This window comes from Aythya marila (assembly GCF_965140915.1).
Source record: "Aythya marila genome assembly, chromosome: 2".
In the NCBI taxonomy this organism is placed as follows: Eukaryota; Metazoa; Chordata; class Aves; order Anseriformes; family Anatidae; genus Aythya; species Aythya marila.
The window spans coordinates 81,579,457-81,605,856 of record NC_139043.1 but is presented as its reverse complement, the minus strand read 5'-3'; the positions used below and the strand labels follow the sequence as shown (position 1 = coordinate 81,605,856).

Genomic DNA, 26,400 nt, shown 5'->3' with positions numbered 1-26,400 from the left:
GACATGTTTTACAACCTTATTACTTCCTAAGTTTTTCTTTTAAATGAGAAATAAAGCTTTCCAGGTTTCCATTTCAGTGTCTTTTTTTTTTTTTTTTCCCCAGTATGAATTGGTGTTAGATTTTCTAGAGGTTCAAAGTTCATGTAATAATTCACTTTCTCTTGTACTGTTTTCGGCACTTACCTTTGCTTTAAATGTCAGAGCCTTTCACTTCTGTTACTTTAATTTCCTTGCTGCCTCCCTTTTCTCTGCGAGCCCTCATCATGTATTTTAGTGTGGTCTCCCTATCTTTTTCCACTTCCAATACTATTTTTTTAAACCTTATTGTATCTTTGATTTTTTTTTTTTTTTTGCAAAGCCACACTGACCACTTCTTGTTTTTTTTTTTTTTTTTTTTTTTTTTTTGTAATCCCTTTAGAGGAACTGTAGCATGCTGTACCTCAGCTTTGAAGTCTTGGCAGTCCCAACTCCCCTTCCACACAAATGGACTTCAACACGTTCTGTTGCTGCATGATCCTCACTGACTTACTTAATTCCTCCAGCTGGATTAATGGAACCCAGTGCTCTGGCTTGACTGTCGGCATTTATCTCATATCAGGCTGAATTTGAGTGTTTGATCCCTTATACATTGTTCTTGTTTGGTTATCAATGACACGTTCTGAAGCATTATTCAAGAAAAGCAACTAAACACAAACACATGACTTACATATTTCAGGTTTTAAAGGCAAGAAACAAACTGTTGCAACAGAAGACAGTGTTACAGTAAATAAATGCCTGAACATCTATTATGTCAGTACAGGCAATAAATTAAGTTTTTGATACTTATGAACATGTCTGATACAAATGTAGAAAATGTAGATGCTGGCAAAATTCATTAGAAAATCACATCTCTTGGAAAGCAAGGAATTCAAGAAAAAATTATGAACATATTTTTCTTAATATTTTATTATTCTGAAGCTAACTCCTTTACAGACTGAACTAACTGGATGATTATTTCAGTTAGTATCAGAAGCTGAGACTACGACAAGCTTGGAATTGACAACATTAAACAAAACAACATTGCTGAGATGTTTAACAACTTTCTCTCTTAAGCCAATAATGACATGCACTTGCACTTTTAAACTTCTATTCAACACACTATTACTATGTGCCCACAATACATGTGCATTGAATTATTTCTTGTAGTAATTACTGGAACTGTATGTTATATTTTTAAAGCACATAACTGGACTAGCAAAAGCAAAAAGCTGACAAAAAATGTTTGAAAATTGAATGCACAATTTCAAAAAGTCACACCCCAAATGGCTGCAAGTACAGAAAGAATACATCATTACTGCATGATTTACTGAATGTGTGGTTTTCAGGTATAAAATCAAACCCATCCCTTACCCGCCAAAATAAGACCACTTTATATTAGTTGCTCTCTCTTACAGCTTCCCACAGTTTTTATTAAGTCCCCAAATGAAAGTCACAGTCAAGTCTGGTCTTGACTGTTCATTGGGAAGACAGCTCTTGACTTTTGTGTAATGATAAAGTAATGGCAGCAAAACTGTTCTTCGCCTCCTGAACCCCTATTCACTTCCAAACAAATTTAATGGTGGTGACAAGAGGACTGACTAACAAGAGAGAAGAAGACAGTAAGACGGTAAGAATGATGAAAGACGAGAAGAGTGAGAAAGAAGCAACAAAATCAACGGCAAATTGTGCTCTTCTTTAGCCTCGCACATAGTCAGAAGTAGTTACTGTTCTGTTCCTTAATGCCGAAGGATATTTAGCTTAAACATACTTTTAAAGCATCTACTAACCTCAAACTCAGAGCACTTTTAATTAATTGTTAATTGCCAATGAAAGGAAAGCTTATTTCTATTGTGAAGGGTTTAACACCAATACTCAAATGAAGGGAGAAACTAAAGGGACAGGAAGATCTTCTCAGTTATCAAAGAAATAAGAAAATAAAAGCCTCCCAAATATCAGATTTAATGAACACTAAAATTGTAGATCATATCAGAAAAAAAAAATTAAATGCAGAGAAAGTAGTGTCCTTCAGCACATTGTATATGAATACTTAGGCATCTGTAGGTAGTAATGTTTATTGCATAATTCTCAATAGTTTACAGAAGCTGGGTCTTCCAGTTAATTCAGCATTGATCTACATCTAGAAAGAAACTGATACATGTGTATGTACTTAAATTTAAGGCAACAGTTGCTAAAAATATATTTCAACGTATTTTTAACAAATGAAACTGAGATTGCAGCACATAAATAAATATTTTTTCACAAACATATAGCCAAGAAGAATGTATGTAAACGAAACTGGCTTAGTCCCCTCCACAGAATGAAATACAGTAGACAGAAAAACATTTTGTCAAGATATTTACAACCAGAACTCTCACTCAGCAGGATACCTCTTATCATTACTCAGAGAGTTGGATCTCATAACTTCTTTTTCAATGAAATTCCTTTTGATTTCCTCAGTCCTCAAAGGAACTGACGAAGTACAGAAAAATGGGTGACGTCTATCGGCATTCATCTATCGAGTTGCCTGCATTGCGTCGATGTCTATGTTTTCATCATCGCTGATGAAGAAGCTTGAAAACAGGTCAGCTGCAAGTGCATGCTGCTTTTAAATTTGTTTAGCAGTTCTTCTAATAACCTGTGAAAGGAAAATATTTACAATTTTGGCAGATTCTGAAAAGGGAACAATTACCAGAAGTTTTGGTTATTCTGTCTGTGACTTCAAATACATTGCCTGCATAAATAAAGAGCCTAAAATTAGATCTAGTTTAAATATCTGAACCTTATAGATATTTAGAAATACACCAACTGTGTTGGGATGATCTGTGGTGAGAGAAGGACTTAGCCACAGAGATCTTATCAACATTATAAAATAGGCCTTTATATGCCTTTCCTTCCATATAAACACCATTTTCCTTACAGAAACATAAATGCTAAACACAATGGCAAAAGGACTGGTAGAGAGGGTCATAAGATACTGCTGTAAGGCAACTTTCAGACTGTGCCATAAAACCGGTATCCCTTATCAAGGCTACGGCATTTAGCTTGCAGCTGAATTCAGAATGTGAGTTCTCAAACTTGTCTTTGAGAGGTATTCCATAGTTTTCTCTTAAAGATTATGGCTAAAGGATCAGAAATAAAACATCTGTTCCAGGAGAAATATTAGTTCACTGGCAAGCATATGTTTTTGTCCTTTATAGATAACTAAGAAAGTATGAGCTCAATTTGTAGCATAGCAATAGTTGGATAATTGGTGCAATGGATGATATTTATTATAAACCTAACTGCAGGTTTAGGACCAACGATGTCAATAGTTCTATTGTAGGAGACATTTATTGTAGCAGTGGAGATGCAACACAAAGTTTTACAGTCTTTCCTGTATGCTTTATGTTCCTTCTATTCTAGGAAAGAACATGTTCTCCAAACTTTCTGCTCTATTTCAAAAACAAGCTGGATAGGGCAGACATGCATCACTGCAACTTTTTTGGCAAACTGTGATTATTGAACAGCCAGTAACAGAAGAAATTATACTTGAACGTTAAAAAAAATACCACGAACAACAACTTGAACCACAAAATCAGTATCTGCTTCCTCAGCAAGCCCTCTGGAAGATGCCTATGGCCACATTCATCATTTAATATCACAGTAATGACTGAATAAACTGAAACAAACGTCTCTAAATTAGTGCATAAATGTGTGTTATTTTAAAACAAATATATATTATGGCCAGTGTGGAATGATGACAATTGTCATATAGAAACCTGAGAAACAGAACAAATATTATGCTGTCTAAGGCTCAGAACTCTGAGATAGATGTAAAAATGATGCAGTTCTTGATTCTCATCTGTCCTACAAAAGCTCACACACTTGTGACCAAGTCAAAAAAAAACCCAACCCTACAGGTGTTTCGGAAAGTCTGAGTTGAAAGAGCTATCTCAAAACTGATTCCTATCTTTAATAAAGCAAGAGACCCAAGTAAGTCAAGGGGGTATCTTGAGACTTCTTGTGGCTGGTGAAGAGTAGGTTTGAACAGAGAAAAGACAATTAGTATGGGCTGCACAAACAGGCTCTACTTTTGTCTACGGAATATTCTAAATTCTGAATGTTAAGTGCAGGCTGATTTGATGCAGTTCAGTTCCTAAAAGCACCTTAATAGCAACCTCAAGTTCAAAAAAGCTATATTTATACTAATATATTCATTACAAATCTGTCCGTGTTTTACCGTACCAGCTCTTTATTAAGCTATGCTTATAAAATAGACCACCAAATACTAGGTTCAATGCAGCACAGCAGCTTGGTTGTCAAAGTTTGCTATGGTGGAGAAGAAAGAACCCCAAAGGCCTCCTCCTGATGTTAAGAAAGGACAACAGAAACTTCTTGATTTTAAAATGAAACAAGCCAGTTTTGAGAATTACCCAAATATCAGCTGACAAAAACTTGGACTTTGTTCCTTGGTCATTTTCTTTACTGCTGCTAAATTCACTAAGACAAGACAATGGACCTCACAGAAACTAAGATTAGCATGGAAGGCTAAAATGGACTGAAATTATAAAATAAATACAAAGCGATTTAGAACTGATAAGGCTAGAATGGGAGAGACATATGCCACAAAGTCATCAGCTCAGTTCCTCTGTGTAACTTAATAGGCCACAAGGAATAGGGGTTTATATTATTCTTGACTCTGTCCAAAGAGGCTTCTACTTTGTAATTTTAAAAGGTCAAATATAGCAAAAGTTAACCCTCTTCTAGCAAAGCTCAGATAGAAGAGTAAAAAGCAATGGCTCCTTAGAGCATAAGAAGAACAAGAAGCTGCAGTGTACTCACTTTTTGTCAGTTCCACTCGAGAGCTGAGGCAAGGCTTCCAAAGCTTGCTTAAAGCTTGAGCTGTAAGGAAAACAAAAATACTCATATTCCCCCGGTACAAGTCTCAACTTTCAGCTTCTCTCTATAATTTTCATAGAAATGTACAATATTTTAGCCATGCTTCTTATTTCAATAAATTAACAAAATGTTAACTTGACACCTGACATTCACGTGCAAATTATACAGAAAGTGGCCAAAGGCCCATGTAGGTCTCTCAACACTCCTGATGCGATGTACAACATACACCAACAAGAAATGTTCGATCCGCTGATTTAAGACTGAGTCTGATGTTCTGGACCCTCCAAGAATTTGAGGTAGTTGGCCAGCCTGCCTTCTGCCTAGAACTAAGTGAGCATCAGAGTGTGAAGCACAGATATAATGTTGATTTTGGCTTCCTGTGGTCAGTTGATAAGTCACTGCACTCTCCCCTAGAGAAGGGATCCTACAGAGATTTGCATTGTGCTAACACAGAATCATAGCATAATTGAGGTTGAAAGGGACCTCTGGAGGTCTTCTGGTACAACCCCCATCTCAAACTAGGGACAACTCTGAGGTTATTGAAGGTTTCTTGGGGACAAGTCAAGTTTTGAGTATCTCCAAGGATGGGGGTTGCACACCTCTCTGGGCAACATGGAACAGCCATGCAGAGAATGATGCAACTCCTGCACCGATGGGTACAACCTTCTCTCAGCAGAATTAATATTAATTTGGTAGCTTGTGGCATCTACTGCTAGTGAAGGGACCAGGAATAAAAAGGCATCTGTGAAGCTCCAGCTTCCATGGTTCACTCTGATTCGCTCCCATTCTGCTCAGAAACAATAGCACTTTCATTTTATCCAATATAAGCTGGTGCCAAATAGTTCACATTTAGGTCTTCATCACTATCAGACGCACAGTACAAAGAAGCAAATCTTGAAACTGAATGCAGTGACACCACAGAATACCATCAGCAGTGACGTGAAGACACATCAGCGCCTCAAGCCCTGCAATGTCTCCTGCAAAATATTGGTCAGTTTAGAGAGAGTTAAGACCAAATCGCAACCTGTGGGAATGGGTAATGCCAATCCTAACAAAAGTGTAGGTAATCAAAAATAGTGAATGGACACACCCAGTCCTGCATATACTCAACTAGAAATTTCAATCAATGAACTTTACTCAAAACTGCTGACAGCTACCACAGTTTGTGTTTTTACGTGTCTTGACTACACCAACCACTGATGCTGCCAACGTTTTTCTTTCTCCCCTTATATTAGCATATGCATGAGCACGTCCCCCACTGTTTAGCTCTGGTCTTTCACCTCCCTAAGAAATGATGCACTGCTGAAAGCTTTTCATTCTAATAGACAGAGTAAAGCTGAATTCACTCTCCTCAATGAGGTGTGTGGAAAAGGAGTAGGGTAATGTACAAGCTTGTGGAGAACCCTAATTCTCCATATGTTCCATTAAGGGGATCCTGCTGGTGTCTGGTTCTGTAGCCTCTTTGAAGTCTCTGGCAGACTCTCTGTGGTGTGCTTTATGGGACCTCTGTAAAAAAATGGATGAAACTCAGTGGCAACTGCTTTTGCCTTAGCAACATTTTCCTCAGTAGCTGAAGTAAGAGTCATCATCCCTCCACCTCTTCCTTTGGTAAGAATGAAGAGTATCTAGTCTTTGTCATCAATTACAAAAAACAAAACAAAACAAAACACAAATTCTTTCAAATGATAAAGCCATAGTAGTATCAATTTCCCACATATATATGTAATACATTACATATTCTATTTGTATCAATCTCTTGAAAATCCTTAATTTACACCATGTGTTTTTGCATGTTTACCAAGGACTCCACTACATGGAAATGACAGAAAATACAGCACAACTTACTTGCTCTCAGGTGTTAGGTATATGGCCACTGTATCCCTCAATGCACATATTTCAAGTCTCGCCTAAAGAGAGAAATACAAATACTGAAACAGAGACAATTTCCTTTGATCAGAATACCAGTATCCCAAAGCTTCATCTTTTTTAGAAGCAAATGCTACTGCATGCTTCAGTGGTAAGCAGCCTTGACTTCTAACAGTTTGTTTCCTGTATTTTTGGTTGCCATGCTGCTGTATCAGTTAAGAGAGTGCTAGAAGGAACAATTTCACATTTTTCATACTTTCATACAAGTCAAACTGTTTGCACAGTCACTATGTAGCAGTCTGAAAACATTGTTTTGTCTCTCAGTAACAGTAATAAAACTCTAATTCTGCTCCATCTTTTCTGTTCTGTTATAGACAGAGAAAGGGATGCTACCTTGATAGGGTATGCTTCTTTTTTATTTATTTTTTTTTAATAGTGAGCTTGACTTCTTACAGCCTGGCTTGCCCAGGAAGGAAGGAAACACAAGAGTACAAAAGTCTCTCAATACACATTTTATTCTTGGTTTTGCTGTTGAATTTATTTTTTTTCCATCAAATGAGGAAGTAAAATGGTCGTGCTCTGCTTCTTGTCTGTCACCTGGTGGGCACACAAGCTTGGGGATTTGACTCCTGCACGGTACTGTATGTCTAGGTATTGATTTTCCCCTAGTTCATTCTCTACCATACATAAGAGCGGAGAATGAACTCAAGGATTAAACCAAGTTCACAAATCTTCCTTCAGTCTTTGAAAAATATTCACTCAGATTTTTCATGTGAAACAAGCATTCCGAACGTGATCAATATTATAGCTATTTCATTTGAATTATAAATTGAACTTCATCCAAATTCAGATTCAGTTCTTATTCATCAAGGTACAATTTAATCCAGCTAGTCATTACAGAAAGTGATCTACATTTAGAACAAATTAATGTGACATTACTTTTCCAAAACAAAACTTTTTATAATATAGCATAGACATCTAATTCTGATTCCAATGAAAGCATTTGGCTTTTATGTCTTCTCCTTATCTCTCCCCTAGGTAGGAAGCCAGCAGAGACTAATAAATCTTTTTTTTTGTACCAGAAATCTCACACAGAATAGGACCTAGCTACCCACCAATTCCATACCCATAAGGAATGCCTTTCTCACCACAGAATGTTTCACCTTTTCTGTATGGTGCTCCAAACTATCTGGGAGTTCTTGAAGGTCCACATATAAGGTTCTGTAGTTTTCCCTACATGTTAGGAAGCAGCAGCAGAATATCCCAAATTGGAAGGGACCCACAAAGATCACTAAATCCAACTCCAGTACCATGTGACAGTGTCACATTCTCAGGCATCACAGCCTAAATAAACATAGTGTAAAGGCAAACATTGTGAAAGTATGGGCCATCTGATGTGGGTGTACAGATTTAGGCTTCTCTTAGGAAACAGGTCTCTTGTAAACAGACAGACACAGGCCCAGATCACTCTTATACTGCTGTTTCCTGCCTTGTGTGACACAGGGTTTTCTGTGCTCAGAGGAACAGAAAAGGATAATGAGTGAGAAATTTGCAGAAGGGAGAGAAAATCCTTCCAGTTATGGGTTTAGGCAGCAAGTTCATAGAGCGGGTCATCCAGTCAAATAAAAATAATTTACAGGTAGCTTTGTTGCTGTTCATTGATTTGGTTTTAAGCTGGCAGCCAATCTTATTTGGTTGTGATCTTCCTATATTAATTATCTGTCATGTGCAATTACTAATAGCAATTGGAAAATAAAGCTTGCATTTGGATATTTATTTTCCCATGATAATGCAAGAATGTTATCACAGACAATGAAAAATGAAGGTTGCCTCTTCCTGCCTGTTACAGCCATAGCAATCATTAGGTCAATGGAATTTGTTTTTTAACATATGTAGCTCTTCTTCTATAAACTCCTTTAAAACTTTTTCAGCAGAAAAGACAACTACTGGTGCAATCACAAATGAAGAGGGCATTGTAAAAGTATCTGTTGCATCTGTGTTATGACAGAGTGCTAACACAGAAATAGCACAACAGGCATGTGACCAGTTCTGTAAAGACTTACAAGATCCTACAATATCACGTTTTCAAGATTTTAAACCTCTAAATATTATAAAACTTTTTTTTTTTTCTTTTCTTTTAATGTATTTTTTTTTTTGTGACAGGACAATGATAGTTTAACAACAACTTAAACAGATACCGTTGTGATGGTTTAGGCAACCTTATTTAATGACTGATGTCCCTGCTCATTGCAGGGGGGTTAGAACTAGATCATCTTTAAAGGACCCTTCCTAACCAAACTGTTTTATGATTCTATGATGCTTTTTAACTCATAGGATAAGGGTAACCTTTTATGCACTTACACAACGACAACGCTAAAATATGATCAACCCAAGGACTAGTATCCCAAAGGGTATTCATCCATAAATACGAGAAAGAGATTGTATACTAATCCTTTTAACCTCCTTGTTTTCACTGCTATAGTAAATCTAACAAATACACGTTATACCTCTCTGTTATTCTAAGTTTTATAAACTCAGATGTTTGACAGTACAAATGATTCATCTACCTGTAAAGCTCCATTTCTGCTGAAGGATGAAACACACTGCATCAGTCGACTCAATTCTTCAGAGACTGCTTCCACAATCCTTGACATTACCCGAGGAACTAGGTCTTTGGAAATGGTAAACACCTGATTTTTATAAAATAAGAATCATGAGCACAATGCCTATATATTGACATAAGTATTTTATAAAGTAACATTTTGGTAAAAAGCATTAAACGCTTTGATTGAAAGGGCCATTGTATTTTTAACAATGGACAAAGAAATTCATGGCAGCTGGAACCTGAAGAATCCTTTGACGCTTGCCCTGTGCTTTGGCCAATCACCTCTGCTAACCACAGTGCTTGCTACCCGACATGTGATGCTTACAGCTTTCTTGCAATGCCTAAAAGAAAAGTATCTGCTCTCGCCTGATGCGTGCAGGTGGTCAGGTGGCTGTACATAAACTGCTGTTTTGTGGATAGCACCTTTTAAATTCAGGATTATGTCACTGACTGACCTAATTATGCATTCAGCCACATTTTACCCAAGCATTTTGCAATTTCTTTTAGAACCTTTCATATGTGGCAGAGGCTCTGCTGCACACTTGCCTCATCACTGTCAAATGGCAAGTGTCTTTATGCTTTCTGTGGAGAAGAGTCTTAAAAAGGGTTTGAGACTATGGTGGCATAATGGATTTTCATTTAGATTTTTCCCTTACTGCAATTTGTTAGCTCCTGCGCTTTACATTACATTACATTACATCTTACTGTTTTTTCCATGCATCAAGACTAGTTTTTAAACCATTTATTTGTACAACTGTTCAAAGTGGTCACATCCTCCACCTGAGATTCAGAGCAGCAACTGCGACCTACCACCACCACAGAATTAAACATTAGATCTATGCCTAAAGGAAAGCATGAAGTAACCAGTCTTCCCTAAAGCTCACTTTAAGGAAGTGAGAAACTGTTGGTGAATTGAAAAAAAATAAAGTATGGTGTTCTACACAGAATTGGGGAAAATGCAGACCAAGAGGCTGGATATAGGAGGAAGTGAGACTATAGGCTAGACAGATCAAAACTGTGTCATGACTTAAAGGTGATGATAAAGCTGCACTAAAACTGCATGAGGTTGGGGAAAAAAGATGACACAAGGAACTGAAGATAATGTGACTAGAGTGGTGCAAGAAGGAAAATGAACTGGATAGAGTTTGTAAAAAATGTTTCCCCTGATTTCCTCTTTAAAATGACCTAGAGAATTAAGTAGTTGAAATTTTGCTAGAATAGAGTCTGACAAGGAAAAGTAGATAGAGATAACAGAAGATACTCATACGTGTACGTGAAAATAAATTAAAGGGAACAAAAATGAATGTAGGATTCTTACCCACATTCCAGTGCTTGAAGAAATGAATTATAATCAGGGATCCCATAAAGCTGACCATTCAAACAGGCAAGTTTGCTTCACAGACTAAGTACACTGACCACATAGGTACATGCCAGCTATCAGTTTTTATCATTGACAAGTCGAACATGCAGCCTTTGCATGTACTTTGACTGTTTTGACCCACAAAAGCTATGTAACTGACATACTTAGCTTTACAGTAAAGAAAAAGTAATTTATGCATGGGTCATCTTATTCAGCAGCAAATATTGCTGAGCAATTCAACACAAACATACCAGGAACACACAAAAAATCTTCTACTGAGAAAAGAGTATTTGTGCCCATAACAAGCACTCTTGATGTTACTATACAGAATCCAAGAAAAAAAAGTTCTCAGCAATGGTGAATCATCACAAATTTGCAATACGATGCCCTTATTTTGATTTCAGTTGAATTTGAATTCAAAGGTAGTTTTCTTTCCATGTTCATTGTTCAGCTGATTGATAATTTTTGCTGTTTCAAACTACAGAAACTTGCAGCTTTGCTAACTAAACTTAAATCTGACCCAGCTTAGAGAATTTCAGCAGAAAACAGTGCAAATGGGAGTTTCGTCTTGACACATTTTCACATTTCTGCAATATTTCACATGTAAAAATTCATGATGCAACACGCTATTTGGGCCAAAATTAGTATCAGTCTCAATGAAGTCAGAAGCTAGTGCACCTTTCTGCAGGAGAATTTTAATAAGTATGCCTTTTATCAGGATTAGCTAAAGAAGTCAAAAATGCCTTTGAATCTTTTAATGCCCAAGCCCTCGTTTTCATTTTTATTAATTTCAACTACACTGAAAAACTGCAAAAACAAATGAATGTCATGTTGGTATCTAGTTTTGTTTACTCCCTCATTCTGAAGAATTTGGTAAAATAATCAATGCTAGTGTGAAAACTGCTGTAAGCATATATTGAAATCCAAACAGTAACATTGCAACTGATAGAACAATTTTTTTTGAAGATACTACATTTTGATTTATATGAAGCTTTGTAATTCATGGAGGAGTAAAATAAAAAGGAACCTCAGATGAATCTTATCAGGCTTTAAATAGATTAATAAATAGATGTTAATACGTAGAGCAGCTATACTAGTGATATTTTGAAAGGTATTTCTGATAATACAAAGGTGTATATGCTGGTAATACTATTACCAGCATATACACCAGGAGCAATAGTAATCTGATAACACTCTCAGTACTCAGAAGGAAGGAACTTGTAGAGCTAGTTGTAATTTGAAGTACTATAGAAAATTCCTGTATATTACCACAAGAGGCCAAATAACTGTAGCTCTGCAACCCGTTAATAATACTTAAATTTTAATATAGACTCTCTGTCATAAGCCATTGCCTACCCAAGTATTTCAAATGCTATTTGTGCCATATAGAAACTACAAAAAATTCTGTGTTTAGCTTTTCATTTTTTATCCTATGTAGAAGAATATGATATATATATTGCCTTTTCACTACAAAGGGCATATATCAAATATTTGTTTTAAATAAAGTTGAGCACAAGCTTGTTTCTATATGCTGTGGAAAATAAAGTTAAACAGAGAAAGTGAGCATCATCATCATCTTGCTTCCCCCTCCCTCCCCCCACTTTGTAAGGAAAGGGAAGAATTCAGCTTTAGACTTTGGCTTTCTTTTTCATCAGACAGTGGAAAGAAAAAGGCACTCCAAAACATGTAACAAAGTGTTACTGAGGATAAACAGGAACCGTTCATCTCTTTCTGCCTTTAAAAAAGTTAGCAGTTTCATACTTGGTTGGCTAAACCTAACCCAAAGCACCAACATCTATAATGAACACACTTCAACAGAGCTACAGTTTTCAGGGGTATGAAAGCCAGAATTTACTGAGCAAAATACACTGAAATTATTCATTTGAATGTAAGCATTGAACAATCTGAAGTTTTCTCACCTCTGCATGCACAGCAATGATATTCACTAATGCTTCTTTCAAATAGTTTCTGACACCTGAAAGAAAACAAAAAAGGGTAAATAATTACTTTCATTCTATCATCTCAACAAGGCCATAGTATTCTACAGTTCAATACTGTACTTTTTCTTTTCATTTCTTTCACTAGCACTTTTGCAATCAGAGGCAGAAAGAGAAAGTTCCATAGCCACACCACCAGTCTATTTCCTTTTTCAAATCAAATGGAGAAAGGCACATTTCCTTACAGCAAAAGGTTAAAAAAGCCAGCAGGTTCCTGTTTCAGTATTCTTCTCTGGCAACCCAATTTTACCAGCTTTGCCATTTAATAAAAGCTTCGCATTAAAAAAAAAACAATCAAACAAAACAAACAAACAAACAAAAAAACACTTCAGGATGTCTTGCTGGAATGCACTTACCATGGCACAGAACAAGCACTACAACTTGGTAAGTTATAAGGAAACAGAGAATACAAGGGAACGCTTATATACCACAGCCTTCAAGAAGGCCTTGCTACTTTATCAGCTTATCTAACTGTATATTATTATTATAGATGGAAATAGCAAGGATTCTTTTTTCTCTGAAAGTGGTTCAGAAGGTATTACTCATGACAATTTATACGGAGATGTCATGTCTTAGTAAAAATTTCCTCCTGGGGAAGGTGAAGAAGTTAAGCAAGCACTTTATTTACCAAGAAGTGAAATAATTGTCAATTTATACTATGCCCTAAACAGAAGGACATTCAGCAGGGTATGTTTTACAGTTAGGACAGGCTCTCAGTCCCCTGCACTGCTGTGGATCTGGAATAACTTCAGAGGACTGGGCAGGAAGGATCTGGAAGATCTAAGATACGGTAGTGAATAGTGTCGTGAATAGAGACAGCAATGTCTCGCAACTGCCATCTCAGCTGTGGTTAAATTTGCTTTATGAAGTGAACGCTGTTCCCACAGCCTACCCCAAGATCTAAAAAGGAGATACTTGCTCTTTCCTAGACAATCCTTATGGACAAAAACTTTATGAGAGTAGGACAAAAGGAAGACGGGATCCCCTTGCATGAGATACAAACACGTTTTTGCCTACGTCTACGCCGTGTGACACTACGCCGTGCAGCCTAGAGTTCAGATTGAAGGGTGCTTCCTGAAGCACCCCCGCAGGTCTCCTGGGGGAAAACAAGGGCATTTAGGGGAAAGTGGAGGGAGAGATGCTGAACAAGGAGCCCTTTCCAACACGTAGCCAGGATGTCGCTAAGCTCTGCACCCAAACCCGTGCACAGGCCATCTCCGTTTCAGAAGTTCATGGCGAAGAGGCACACGTCAAAGATGACTTAACAGCTCTCACTAAAAGCACTTTGGTTTCTAAACATACAGAAGAATAATGATCTTTACAGAAATAATGTTCTATTTTCACTTTGGAAGAAATGCAAATTAATGAAAAAGGTAAAGAATAAAACAAGCATTTCAGATATATTCCAAAACATCTCTAATACCTTTTGTTGCTATCTTTATTCTTTTCCTTGAAAAATTTGTCATTCTTTCCATTTAAACTAGACCAACAACAAATCAAACAACATAGTATACTAGTATGCAAGCATATAATTTCTTGTTATCTTAGTGATTTTTTTGCAACAAGGAAGGAAGGGAGGGAGGAATAGAGCAATATCAGAAATTTTATGAAACTTTTTTTTTTTTTTTCTCTCTCCTCTGTAACCTGCAAAACAAAGTAAGGATGCTACACACCAGAACTCGAACCACACCAAAAGATCACAGGTATGTGTGGAAATGCAACACCCCCTTCCTTTTTCCTCTTCTGCTGCTCTCCTCCTGCCTCACTCTGCCCCAGTTTAAATCCCCCCCCCCCCCGGGCTTCATATCACAGAGGACAAAATTTGTACCACCTCCCACAGTCATATAGACCTTGACAAGGCACCAAACGGTGGTATGCAAATCACATCAAGAGGTACAGGGCAGATTTGGGAGCTGGTTTACAGTTAACCTCAGGGTGCAAAGCGTTGATTTCAGTCTGCAAACCTATGCGGTATTCAGCTCTTGGCTGTCTACTGGCCTCATCTTGTGACAGGAGGATCTTTCATGTGGAAACTGTGTGCTTTTACGTTTGCACAAATGCCATTCAACGTTAGGACTTATATGGTCCCTTATGGATGCTTGAGCACTGTCAGAGCATGTTCATTAATCAGTCAAAGTTATAAACAGAGAGGGCAGGTGTCTGCCCTAAAAAGAGGAGGCCAGCTGGCTGAGCTGGGAAGAAGCGTTATTTGGGAGGTGAGTGAAATGCTGGGATGCATACAGGCTGACCTAGGTGGGTTGTATGAGAGAGTGATGTGGTTTGACGGAAGATTCCTCATCTTCCACCCATCCCACCAGAGCTCCTGAGATAGCGTGTCTCTTCAGGTGCTTTTAAACAGGTTGGTTCAGCACAGGAGCTGCTAATTCTGTCTGCTGCTGCTGTGAGAACATCCAAATTAAGCTGCTTTTGGCTGTTGATAATAAAAAAAAGGTTGGCTATCATCTCTGTCTGAAGAAACCTTGCATGACAAAATTCTTAAAAAATACAGCCACTTGGTTAGGGTTTACAACCAGGTAATGTCACTTTGAACGAACATGAAATACTAATGTCAGCAAAATCAGCACCAGGTTTTAAGCACCACTGCCTAAGACAGACCACATAAATGACCATTTTCACCTTGCACCCTTGCCCATAAGAGCTTACAGGAGACTGTTTCTTTGCTGCAATTCCAGCAGCTAGCACTAATGAGATGTTCCTGTGGTTCTGTTATGACTGCAGAATCAGAGGACTCAGCACAAGCTCAAATATTTCCTCAGTTTCTTAGGCTTTGCAATTTAACACCAAAGAATTCAGCACAAACTGAGCTAATATTAGTAGCAAAGCTATGCAGCTTAGAGGCAGTCCACGCATATAAAACTGTAGTTGCCTTAATTACAGCATCTAAGAGTCTGAAAGACCTTGACTTGGTAAGCTAAACTAACCAAAGGTGGAGAGAGGATGCGACTGCACTCCAAAAAGGCCAGTAAGTAGAGGCAGTCAGGGAGAAAAGAGAGAACTAGTTGAGCTTAAGAACAATATTGGCACACCAAAGAAAGATAGAAATTAATTGTCCATCAGTAAATTTAGGCTGGAAATTAAAAGTAACCATGTAACAGGTTTGATCTCACACTGCTGTTGAATATGTAGTGGTGTGAAAACCATTGCTGCCTGGGAGTCAGTTTCCTATCATGAACAGTACATAAAAAAGGTAAAAAGGGTATTTCCCCCCCCCCCCAGCCCTTCTCTTCTTTTTCTATGAAGGATTTTAGTTTTTTGCATGTGGAGACAAAGCCAAGCATATCTGAATGTCAGGACCTGCAGGCATAGTTAATGACTATACTATATTTTGAACAACTACAATTAAAAAATATCCAATTTCTGATTTATATCACTGCACTGTTTGTGGCAGGCTTTGTTGAAGCAAAGTATTACTCTTCTGGAGTATGATTCAGTGGAAATACAAGCAGTGGCATCCAACTGTGAATTTGTTGTGAAATTCATTTCAAAATGAAAAAATTCTGTCTAGAATAGAATTTTTGTGCAGCTTTCTCTACAACTGTTCAGCAGCCCACGCAATTACAGTTTTTGGGACACCATGCTGCCAGTCCTATTATATAGCACTGAAAGCTAATGCAGCATATAACTGTAGGTTGCAACTATTAGGCTAATCAAGTGAAACATAACATTCTTAAGTCTAAAATACCTCTTATTTAGCATATTGAAGCGCAAATACAATACCTTTCCATAGCTTCTGACAGAAACGTGTTAAAGAAAGTCTCAACAAGCCCTTGCAATTTCTCTCAAGAAAATGTTATTATTTTGTTACAGCATAAATGCATTCCACTCCCACTCTATTCTTAACACCAAAGAATCTGACTTACTGGAATTCTAGCTTCCACTAACAAAGCCCCACGAACGCTCTAAAGAAAATGGATGGGAAGACTTGAGACATATAAATGAAGGACAGTTTCAGCCATCAACTATCACAATGGCTGACAGAAACTTTAAAATAGCATCTTCCAATTTGGGCCCTCCACTGTACTTTTTACCAGTAAAAAAAAATCTAGCAAGATTATCCATTAAATTTAATTTCCAGTCTATATCACCTATTAACATTTTTACAAATGAAATCCGTCAGAAAGTCTACATCTACGAGCAATTTTAACGATACTACAAAGCCGTAGCAAGGATGACTGTGTGAACTATGGGAAAAGGAGAACGGAAAAAGATTTGTGGTTCTGAGGATTAGCAGAAACTGATCTCGTAGCCTGACAATGCAGGAGTCATTCAGGAGATGTTCGGAGGGGGTAGTGCTACCAGTTGTCCCACATGTGGTTCTAAGAGCTATGTTTCCCCCAAGTACATAGATGACAGCATTCTACTAGGAAACCTCCAAAGTGACTGAATAAGCATGCAGAAGTTGGAACTGCAATACCGTATGTGTAATTCTAAGATGCAAAGAAGCTACAAAAACTTGCAGGCACAAATAGAACAAAACTTACACATGCTACAACTGAACTCAACAGGATGAATTTTTTTCCGAAGCCAACAAAGTTTTTCAAATGATCCCAGTCATTCAAGAGTAAGAAAAGAGGATATGAGTAAACTTTTTTTTTTTTTTTAACCTATTCTGCAGAGTAGAAAACACAAGTTCAAAGAATGAGTAGTAGTTCTGCTAGGACAACACAAACACACAGGAAATGTTATCCCCAGCAGCTTGGGTTTGACATATTTTAAACTCTTGTGAAATTGGGGTCTCATTTGAAATGGACAGACCTAGGAGGCCTGGGAAGCTAATTTCGCTGCTGTTTCTTGCTAAACAATCCTTTCAGCCTGCCGATTGTGTGAAAAGGAGGAGGGCGGGATAAAAGCATACAACTGTTTAGAAAAAGTGGATGGTGTCAGCAGTTACCTCAATTCACTGTCAATAAGCCGCACAAGTGATGAGGATTAGAGGATACAAGGGACAGAAAGAAAGAAGGGTCCAAGGTCAACTCACAGTCAAATAAAACCAGGCAGGAGCATTAAAAGCTGCAGCTCTTCTGTGGAGGAGCGAGAAAAGCCATTAACTAACTAGACGCTCTACAGTTCAACAGCTGTCACTCAATTTTAGCCTTTTTTTTTTTTTTTTTGAAAAGCAAAGTTTTCACCAAAGAGGAAAAGCACGGTTCTTCACACACTGACCAAGTGACCATCCCTGTTTCAAGTGCGACTTGACCTAAACTCTGAGGGACTGAAACAAAAATGAGCCTTCGGCAGGCACAGAGCCACCAACTGAGGGAGCAACAGGGAGCTTTTTGGCCTCTGTAGGAGGCCAGTACTTGCTTCGGCAAGCAATTGCTGCTGAGGGGAGCAATTCTTAGTGCCTCTGAAAAGCAAGCACTGAATTTGCTGGCCTTGAGGCTTGAGCATGACTTGGTCGAGCTAGGAAAATTGATGCCCGAGAGTCTGAAATTTCAACTTTTAAGCTCATCCAGTTGTATGCAATGTTTGTACAATTTATTGTTCCGTTCAGTGAGTTATGCCAGTGACAGTCAATCAGTCTGAAACTTTTTTTTTTTTGCCTGATTACTTCTTGATAAAAACTTTCCTTAAAAGTAACATGAGACAGACTATGGTGATCCAGAGACATGAATGGTTTTCATACCTAGCTGCACTTAATATTTGATGTCTTGTTTGCTCTGCTGACAGTGAATATAGAAATAACAACACATAAAGGAGGATAAATGAAAAAAAAATGATTTCATCTGCTCTGTTTTAAGGAAGATACCCGCTTTTTAAATACCTTAATATATATTCTTAATTACATTATATCCTATTGACAGATTTAATTGAATCGATATTAGAAATGTTCATCTCCAAGCTTCAGAAATGTAGTACTTTCCAGCTGTCACGCAGTGTTTTGAACTGTCAGTTAAACTCCTGCAGCTCTTCTCTAAGTTTTTTTACTTTGCTATACGAAACTGCTGGAAAAAAAAAAAAAAAAAACCTGCACACATCTTTTGCAAGTCGTTAATCAGTGCTGCGCAGTGCACATTAAAAAAGAAACTCATCAATGGCATCCACAAAGCCATGTAACTTCTTTAAACAGTCTGATTTTAACTGTTGAATTTCCTCTAGATTCTGGCTGTGCTGTAGCTGAGGCAACAGCAATATTATTTAACAACTGCTTTAACTGCAGTTACTCTAGCATCATTTCCAGTGTGGTTAGGACGTGTTTTTTTTTCCCTCCAAGAAACACCGTGTTACAAAAACAGCAATAAGGGCTAGCAGGATACCCTACCCTGTAGGATCACAGCCTGTTTGTATTTTGGCGGTTCTTGGAACCCCAGATCACACTTTGCAACATGCCAAGCAATAACTGTCCTGCCTGGAGAAGCCTTCTTGGGAACTGGACGATTCAATGGAAGCCTCCTGACAAAGCCCGCTGCCCGATTGCCCAGCACACACCACAGAATTTCACTTTCCAACCCAACCTAACCCATAACTTCCGACTCAAAGCAAGTAACCTCTTCTTAAAAAACTAAAAATATAAACAGGTAAGACAGAATGGGTGGGAGGGGGAAGAGGCATTAAAAAGTGAAACACCATCTGAGGTCACAGCAGGTCAGCAAAGAGGTTGGTGTCTGCATGCAGAAGTTGCTAGAAGGATTTAAAAAAATAAATCAGTGCAAACACGACTCGGTACACAAACCTTAAGAGAGCTGCAGAACAGCTGTAGGCTTCCCTAACTTACAGACAACTGCCTGGCACCTTGAGCAGATCGAAGCTCTAACCATCAACTACTTTATTCTATGAATCAAACGAGAGGTAGCACAGAAGAAAAGTGGAAAGAAAAACGAATGACAAAACTTTTTTTAGCGTGCAGCATTCTGAATAAACCTGGTTTATAACACACCTTACACACAAAATATTTCAGAGATGAGCTAGAGATTCTATACCAAGGCTGCGTAGCAAAAATCATTTTATGATTTATTCTATACAAAATGCATTTGAATCAAGGTGTTTTCCCCACAAACTATTTAGAAATCTAATATTTACGATCAGAGAAAATTTGACAGTCTGTTTAATTCAAACATACTATTAACTGAAAGAATTAAAATTCCATTACAGCCAAAAACTTTTTAAGTTTCTAGAACAACAAACTCTACTCGCCTCATTAGCAAATGCCCTAACTGGTTTATTATTTCTGGAAAATAATTTTAATAGCTAGCTACTATTTCCAATTACTGCGGTGAATACAATACCTCATTTAGAAAATTAATATTTTAATTTCCAAGAAGCCAGTACCTTTCAAGATAGTCTCCTAACTGTGGAATAGAAAGAAACCTAACTTGTTTGCAGACATGAGTCTTTCATGAACTATAGCACTTGTATGTGAGTATGTCATGCTGTTTTACTGAAGTGTCCCCACCCACACAGTGTTATCATCTAACCCAACACCCTGCAGATGTTAAAAAGAAAGAAAAAAAAAGTAGATACGTGACTTGGAATTTCCCCATGGACAAAACAAAGCAGCTCACCTTTACTCTTTACAACAGCACACAGGTTTCTGCCTTCAAAGACAGTTGATAGGAAATCAGCTTCAAATTCTGTTACTTCCAGTGGCCTGTTTTCTAAATTAAAGTAGCTAGACAAGCCTGTTTCTTTCTAATTACTATAAATTTATCATCACACTTTGTTGTTTTCCCTGCATAAAAAACATTTCTAGTACACTGCAGGATCCCAACAGCAGGACACTGATGTCTGACAGTAATTCTAAAAACAGAAGAACTCCATCAGGTCACAGACTTTACCGCAACTAAAGCTGCTTCATTTATTATACTCACTCTTCCTTTTGACTCAAATAAATTAAACAAACAAACAAAAACCTAATAATTAGTTCCATTCAAAAAAAAAAAAAACAAAACACACAAATAAGGAGCAGAGCAAAGAATGGCTTTCACTTGCATGTTATTGCTTCTGCTCTCCTCAAAATAAGAAACACAAACAATACCTCTTTGGGAATTATATGGATGTCATTATCATGTTCGATACATTTTCTGCTTCACGGTAAGACTTACCCAGTCTGATTCATAAAACTACTTTTGCTACCTCCAAACATGATTTTATATCTAATACCAAAAATATGTGCATAGTATATTAACTAACAAGCACAATCCCATGTAAAAGAAAAAGGTAAAGTTGGAGGAAAGTCACTGTTTTAAAAGGAATCTAGAAGTGAGGTTACAATGACAGTGTTCAAAGCCTTTTATGGATTCATTTCATAACACCCAAACCAACCGAAATGCAATAGAAGTGCTCCAATGTTATTAAAGCCGAGAAAAACACAGACAGTGACTCCAGAGCCTCATTTGAATTTAACAAAGATTGTAAAACTTTTCTCTAGGCCACTTCCTGCTATTGCTGGAAACATTCCCTCTTTTAAGCAGAGATGGATTTCAAGGTACTGTACTTGGTGTTGTTTTGAGAGTGTATTCAGAAGAAAATGTGAACGTGTAGGCAAACTGGAAACTCTCTGGAGAGATTACCCGCTTACTTAACCACATTTCCTGTTTTTTTAACCCGTTTGTCCTAAGTCAGTCCTTAGACTACTGACAAAAATAGATACAAGCTGCTATAAATAGTTCATTAGCAGGTCTTTCTTGGTAAGACTGAAAATGTTTTGATAAACCTATTGTTCATAGGAGCTCCATTCTAATTAAACGGTGAATAGGATTAATGTTTACTTGAAATTCTCCTCTGCATAGGTCACCATCCCTGGAGGTCTTTAAGAAACGTCTAGATTTACAACTTATGATGATCTTAGAGGTCTTCTCCAACCTGGATGATTCTATGCTTATCACAAACATACAACACATTAGGAATTGTAGGAAAAGTGGGAAGAACTAAAACTGACCTAAAAATAGCTATTAAAAATTGAAGTTTAATGAATTAAGAATTACTTGTGATCTATCTAGGAAAATGCTTTTAAAAGCACAGTTCTGACACAAGACAGGGCAAAATCTAATTGCTGAGAGTCAGTCTGGCCAAATACTTTGAGAACTGAAGGCCAGAGCACTGCATTTTTGAATTACTTGCCTTGTTCTTATTTTCAGCCATGACACTATCTTGTTGTAGCAGTGAATGTCACTTGAAAGACTTGATACAGGTAGCCACAAAACTACTTTCCAAAAACATTAAACATGAAGGCTTTCAAGTCTTACATTACTTGTACTTTTTGAACTATTTTAATTCAAACAACAGAAGTTATGTCATAATATTCAAAGAACCTGAAAGTTTCTGTGTTTCAGCTGGCTGGGAGTAGCAAGAGCTCTAAAGACTGCCAATGCTGTGATTAATATCTTCATCTACGCATAGGCTTCAGTCTACAAGAAGAGGACGCTGAGAGAATTATACTGAGCCCTTGTGCATAGCCCAAACTAAGATGTTTTTAACAAAGCTGCTGCTGACATTGTGAACTGTCTGCTACTCCATCAAACCCGGATCTGAGGGACAGCTGAAGAAGCCTGCAGTTGAGAATATTTGCTGCTTTCCAATCCTTACTGCTCACATTAAAATCCACTGCTTTCTGGGAGAGAATATAGTCTGCTTTATTATTCAAAAGGTAAGCAGAAAAGCCTGTAAAGGCCAAAGGCTACAACAGGAAATACAGTCTAATAGTGCTTCACTTGGGAAGAAGAGATCTTTGCTAGCATCTAATGCTTAAAAGATGTGCAGGTAGCTGAAGGCCAGTTCAATATGTCAAAATTTTGTTAACAGATTTTGTTAGGAGATGGATTTACTTTCATTTCTTTTACCAGACACAGTAACATAAAATGTAAAGGGCATTTTACCAACCCAGACCTGAAGGTCATGAGCTAAGGATGCTACATACCACACTCAGAACTGAAACACAAAGACTTTCAAATTACTTTAATTATTGCAGAATAAACCAAATTTCAACCCATTAATCAGGCAATAAGAGATATAAATGGCAAAAGACATACAACAGAAACAATCAAAAAGCTCTACACCAAACAAAATGCCTATGCACTAATTAAAAAACAATAACAGAACACCAACAACTTAATTTGGAGCTTATAGCTATCCACACATCATCATCAAAAACATACACAGGCATCAGTTCACCCAAATCCCTCCTGTGAACAAATATATCAATAATCCTTAGCAGAGCACAGTGCTTGAGATACATGACCCATGGAAACTTGACTTTTTGTTGTCATTTAGCTATTAACAACATTGCCTGGTATGCACCAGGCAATTAACTCATGAACATAACCTTGATACCGAATAAGAATACAAACACTTCACAGCCAACAGTGTGTTCCCATACAGATTTAGCAGCCCATCAAATAAATAAATAAATAAATAAATAAATAAATAAATAAATAAATCTTACTGCATCTACTTCAGTAGTAAGTGCTGGGGTTGTTAGGTCTTTTTTTGTCTGAATATAAGTGGCTGTGTGATTTAAGAGGAAACTCAACAGTATAAAATAATCAAAGCATCAGATATTTTAAAGTAGCTCGTTTGAGGTAGATGAAAAAATTGTGCTGTGAGAGAAGACATCTCACCCAACTACAACATGACATAAGCTACCCAAAACAAAACCATTGTTCTCCCTGAGTGGGAAAAATAGGCTCTGAAGAATGAAATTCACGTACAAGTTTCTTAAATATAACAAACCCTCCTTCTTTATATAAATACATCTAATCACGCCTCAGCATTATCTGAACTTCTTCTATTAGCAATCCATTAGAGATATAGGACATCTTCTTAAGCAAATACAGTTTTATTCTCCACAAGAAAAAAATCTTAACTTTTACACAAATTCCCTCCCTATGCCTCTCTATCATTTTCAACACATTGCATTATGTATGTAAGTCCTATTATCACTAGATTTCCACCCAAAGAACAGTGTGTTTCTTTAAGTGCTGGAGCCTTTTCTTTTGATAAAGCAGAGAGTATTAATAACTAATATGTAAGGTGATGAAAAATCAGCAGAACGCACATCCCTGGTATGACTAGGTTCCCAGTGATTTCAGCAGTTTGTAAGGCAAGACTGAGATGCTTCTGTCCAAGAAAATGACATTTGACCATGTGGAAAGTGAATGGGTGTTTCCTGTCTGCAGAACATCCTTAAGTTTCCAGTGTCTGTGAGCAAGAGAAACAAGACGTGATATTGTACAGAAGAGGGCACAGACTGCTTAGCATATAGATTTGATAGACACTGCACGCATTTTCAAAAGTGCCATCTGCATCAACACATCTCATAAAATAAAGTTAGAGCAACTGACCAGGAAACTACACTGCTGCTTAAAAATTCTCTCTTGTTTTTTTTCAGACTTCAGAAAAATCAAGAAACTGCAGAACAGAGCATCTGGGGGGCAGTGGACATACTAAATTATCATCATCTTCTAAAACTAGTACCTATGTTCATTAGAAACCTGGTACCCTCACAGTTTCCAGTGCTGTGCCCGGCTCATCGTTGACCTAGAGGCTTTTCAAAATTCTTGACAAGTGAACCATTTAGGAAAAAAAGAAACCAATCGCACCCCTCTCATCTCACAATTTAGACAAAGGGTTCCAAAACCCTCTGTGTTACAACTCATCACGTTCAAGGGTCCTTGCCAAGCTGAAACACACCTCTCAATCTACAGATACTTGTGTTAACACCTGGGTGCTAACGTGACAGTGACAAGAGATGTCAGTGAGGGGTCGAAGCCAGCAAGATAAACCAACCCTTCACACTGCCACCCTATGTCCCAGTGCAGGAGGATTTATGCAGTGGCGAGAGATGACAGTTTAAGAAGATGTGTTTCACAGATAAAAAGAGCTATATGCACCATTAAGATACCAGATGACCAGTTCAATGGCAAAAGCAAGTCATTTTGTTAACCGTAAAGTATGCTAAAAATCAACATCTCTATCAAAACTGAGAACAGTTGAATCCAAAAATCTCAAGCAATATTTCCTTTCATTAACACAAACCAAGCATAGTCTGCAAGAATATTCATTTATTTCTTTCAAACACATCATTTTTAAGGCACCCTGAAGGTGTCCTTTCATGATTTTATAAAACCTAAAATTATTAAAACCTTTCAAAACAGACTCGCTCAGGAAACTGTGTGTTCTTCTCAATTCCTGAAGTCACTGTTACTGTAATAATAGCCTGTCATATGCAAAATGACAGCAATTTCATAAACGAAGAATGGGTTTAGAGATATACTATGTTTATGAATTTACTTTGCTTGTCACTCAAACATTATTATTATAAGAAATCAGAAAACTGAAGCCGATTGATCCAAAAGAGACCAATGTCACGTCAAAGTACTCAGAACAATACAGACACTAAAATTTTAGTGTCCAGTTATGTCCTGCATCCATCTGACCTTCAAGTTACAGGAAAAAAAATAATCACCCATCAACATATCCATATATCTTATGCTTATTACACTGACTTCAGACAGATATACTTTGGTAAGTACATCAGAAAGCAAACACAGAAAATGAAAGTAGAGCATGGACTTCTAAAAAGTGACTTTAAATAAGAAAAGCGATGTTTTGAGAAACAGGATTACTAGCAGCAATAAGATATACTTTTTTTTTCTGTCTTTTACTGCATAGTTTTGTTAGCAATTTAAAAAAATAATTGTACTATTGCTATTGAATTGTACCTGTAGCAAAATTGTAACAGGCAGGTCAAAGTAACTTTTTCTATGATGGGGCATGGATATAACATACAACCCCATACTTTTGTATATCAATTCTGCAAAGGTCTGTGAATGTTAACTCAAAAATATGCAAGCCATTGCCACACAGAACTAAACCACAAAACTGACTGTTAATATTTCTACATACTTTCTTCCAAACTGCCTGTGCATTTGTCAATACACAGGATTTTTATTTGTCCTTATTAATTAAATTCAGTAAACCAGCAACCAAATTAATGCCAGGGTTTTAGCTTACAGGCAAACATAGATAGGCAGCAATATTCTGCAGGCATGGTGGAAGTACAGAGTCATGGGAAAGACCTAAAGGAAGAAAGGGACTTTGGTTGCATACAGATCTAGTGTATTCCCTGGAAGATGTACAAAGGAAAATTCTCAGATTCAGTTTCTATGGTAAAATGTACTTTCTTTTTCACAGATGTGATAACCTGTGATGACTGAAGAGGTAGTCATCATTTTGACTTTCAGACAGTCCTTACTTCTACCAATGTAGGTATTGAAGACTGCAGCATCTACTGAAGTCTAAGGCCTGTGGATCGGTAAATCAACTACTCACAAGAGTATACTTTAAATTTATGACCAAACAATGCCATAAGCTGGACTTAGTGTAGAATGTTATTTATCTGTGTGTTTACATATGCAGTGACTTGGAACCATACCACAGCAGCTTTTAGAGATATTACTGCAGTAAAAAACAAACAAACGAACAAACAAAAAGCACTCACTGCCCTCTACTCTGCAAGGAAAAAGAAAACAGAAAAAAAAGATAAAAAAATTTGCTAGGCACACAGCAACCTAGTGAGATTGCATATTCATCCTATTTATTAGAGTGAAGGTGAGAACTCTCCCTGGCTTCCAAACTTACTATTTCATAGTTTTTCACTTCCAAGTTTCACTGAATCCAAACTGCATTTTGAAAAGGGCAAGAGTTTGAAATGAAGA

The 26,400-nt window shown here is 37.4% G+C and overlaps 1 protein-coding gene across 2 annotated transcripts in view; it reads right to left on the bottom strand.

Moving 5' to 3' along the window:
• Nucleotides 1-717: 717 nt before the first annotated feature.
• Nucleotides 718-26,400, bottom strand: part of EXOC2 (exocyst complex component 2) — a 132,338-nt gene continuing 106,655 nt past the window's right edge. For both annotated transcript variants that reach the window (XM_082753103.1, XM_082753104.1), the window contains exons 24-28: nucleotides 12,647-12,702; nucleotides 9,330-9,452; nucleotides 6,742-6,803; nucleotides 4,840-4,899; nucleotides 718-2,653 (exon numbers count right to left, since the gene is read on the bottom strand). In XM_082753103.1, the coding sequence (XP_082609229.1) occupies nucleotides 2,560-2,653; nucleotides 4,840-4,899; nucleotides 6,742-6,803; nucleotides 9,330-9,452; nucleotides 12,647-12,702 (395 nt within the window). In that variant the 3' untranslated portion in view covers nucleotides 718-2,559. The remainder of the gene's footprint in view (nucleotides 2,654-4,839; nucleotides 4,900-6,741; nucleotides 6,804-9,329; nucleotides 9,453-12,646; nucleotides 12,703-26,400) is intronic.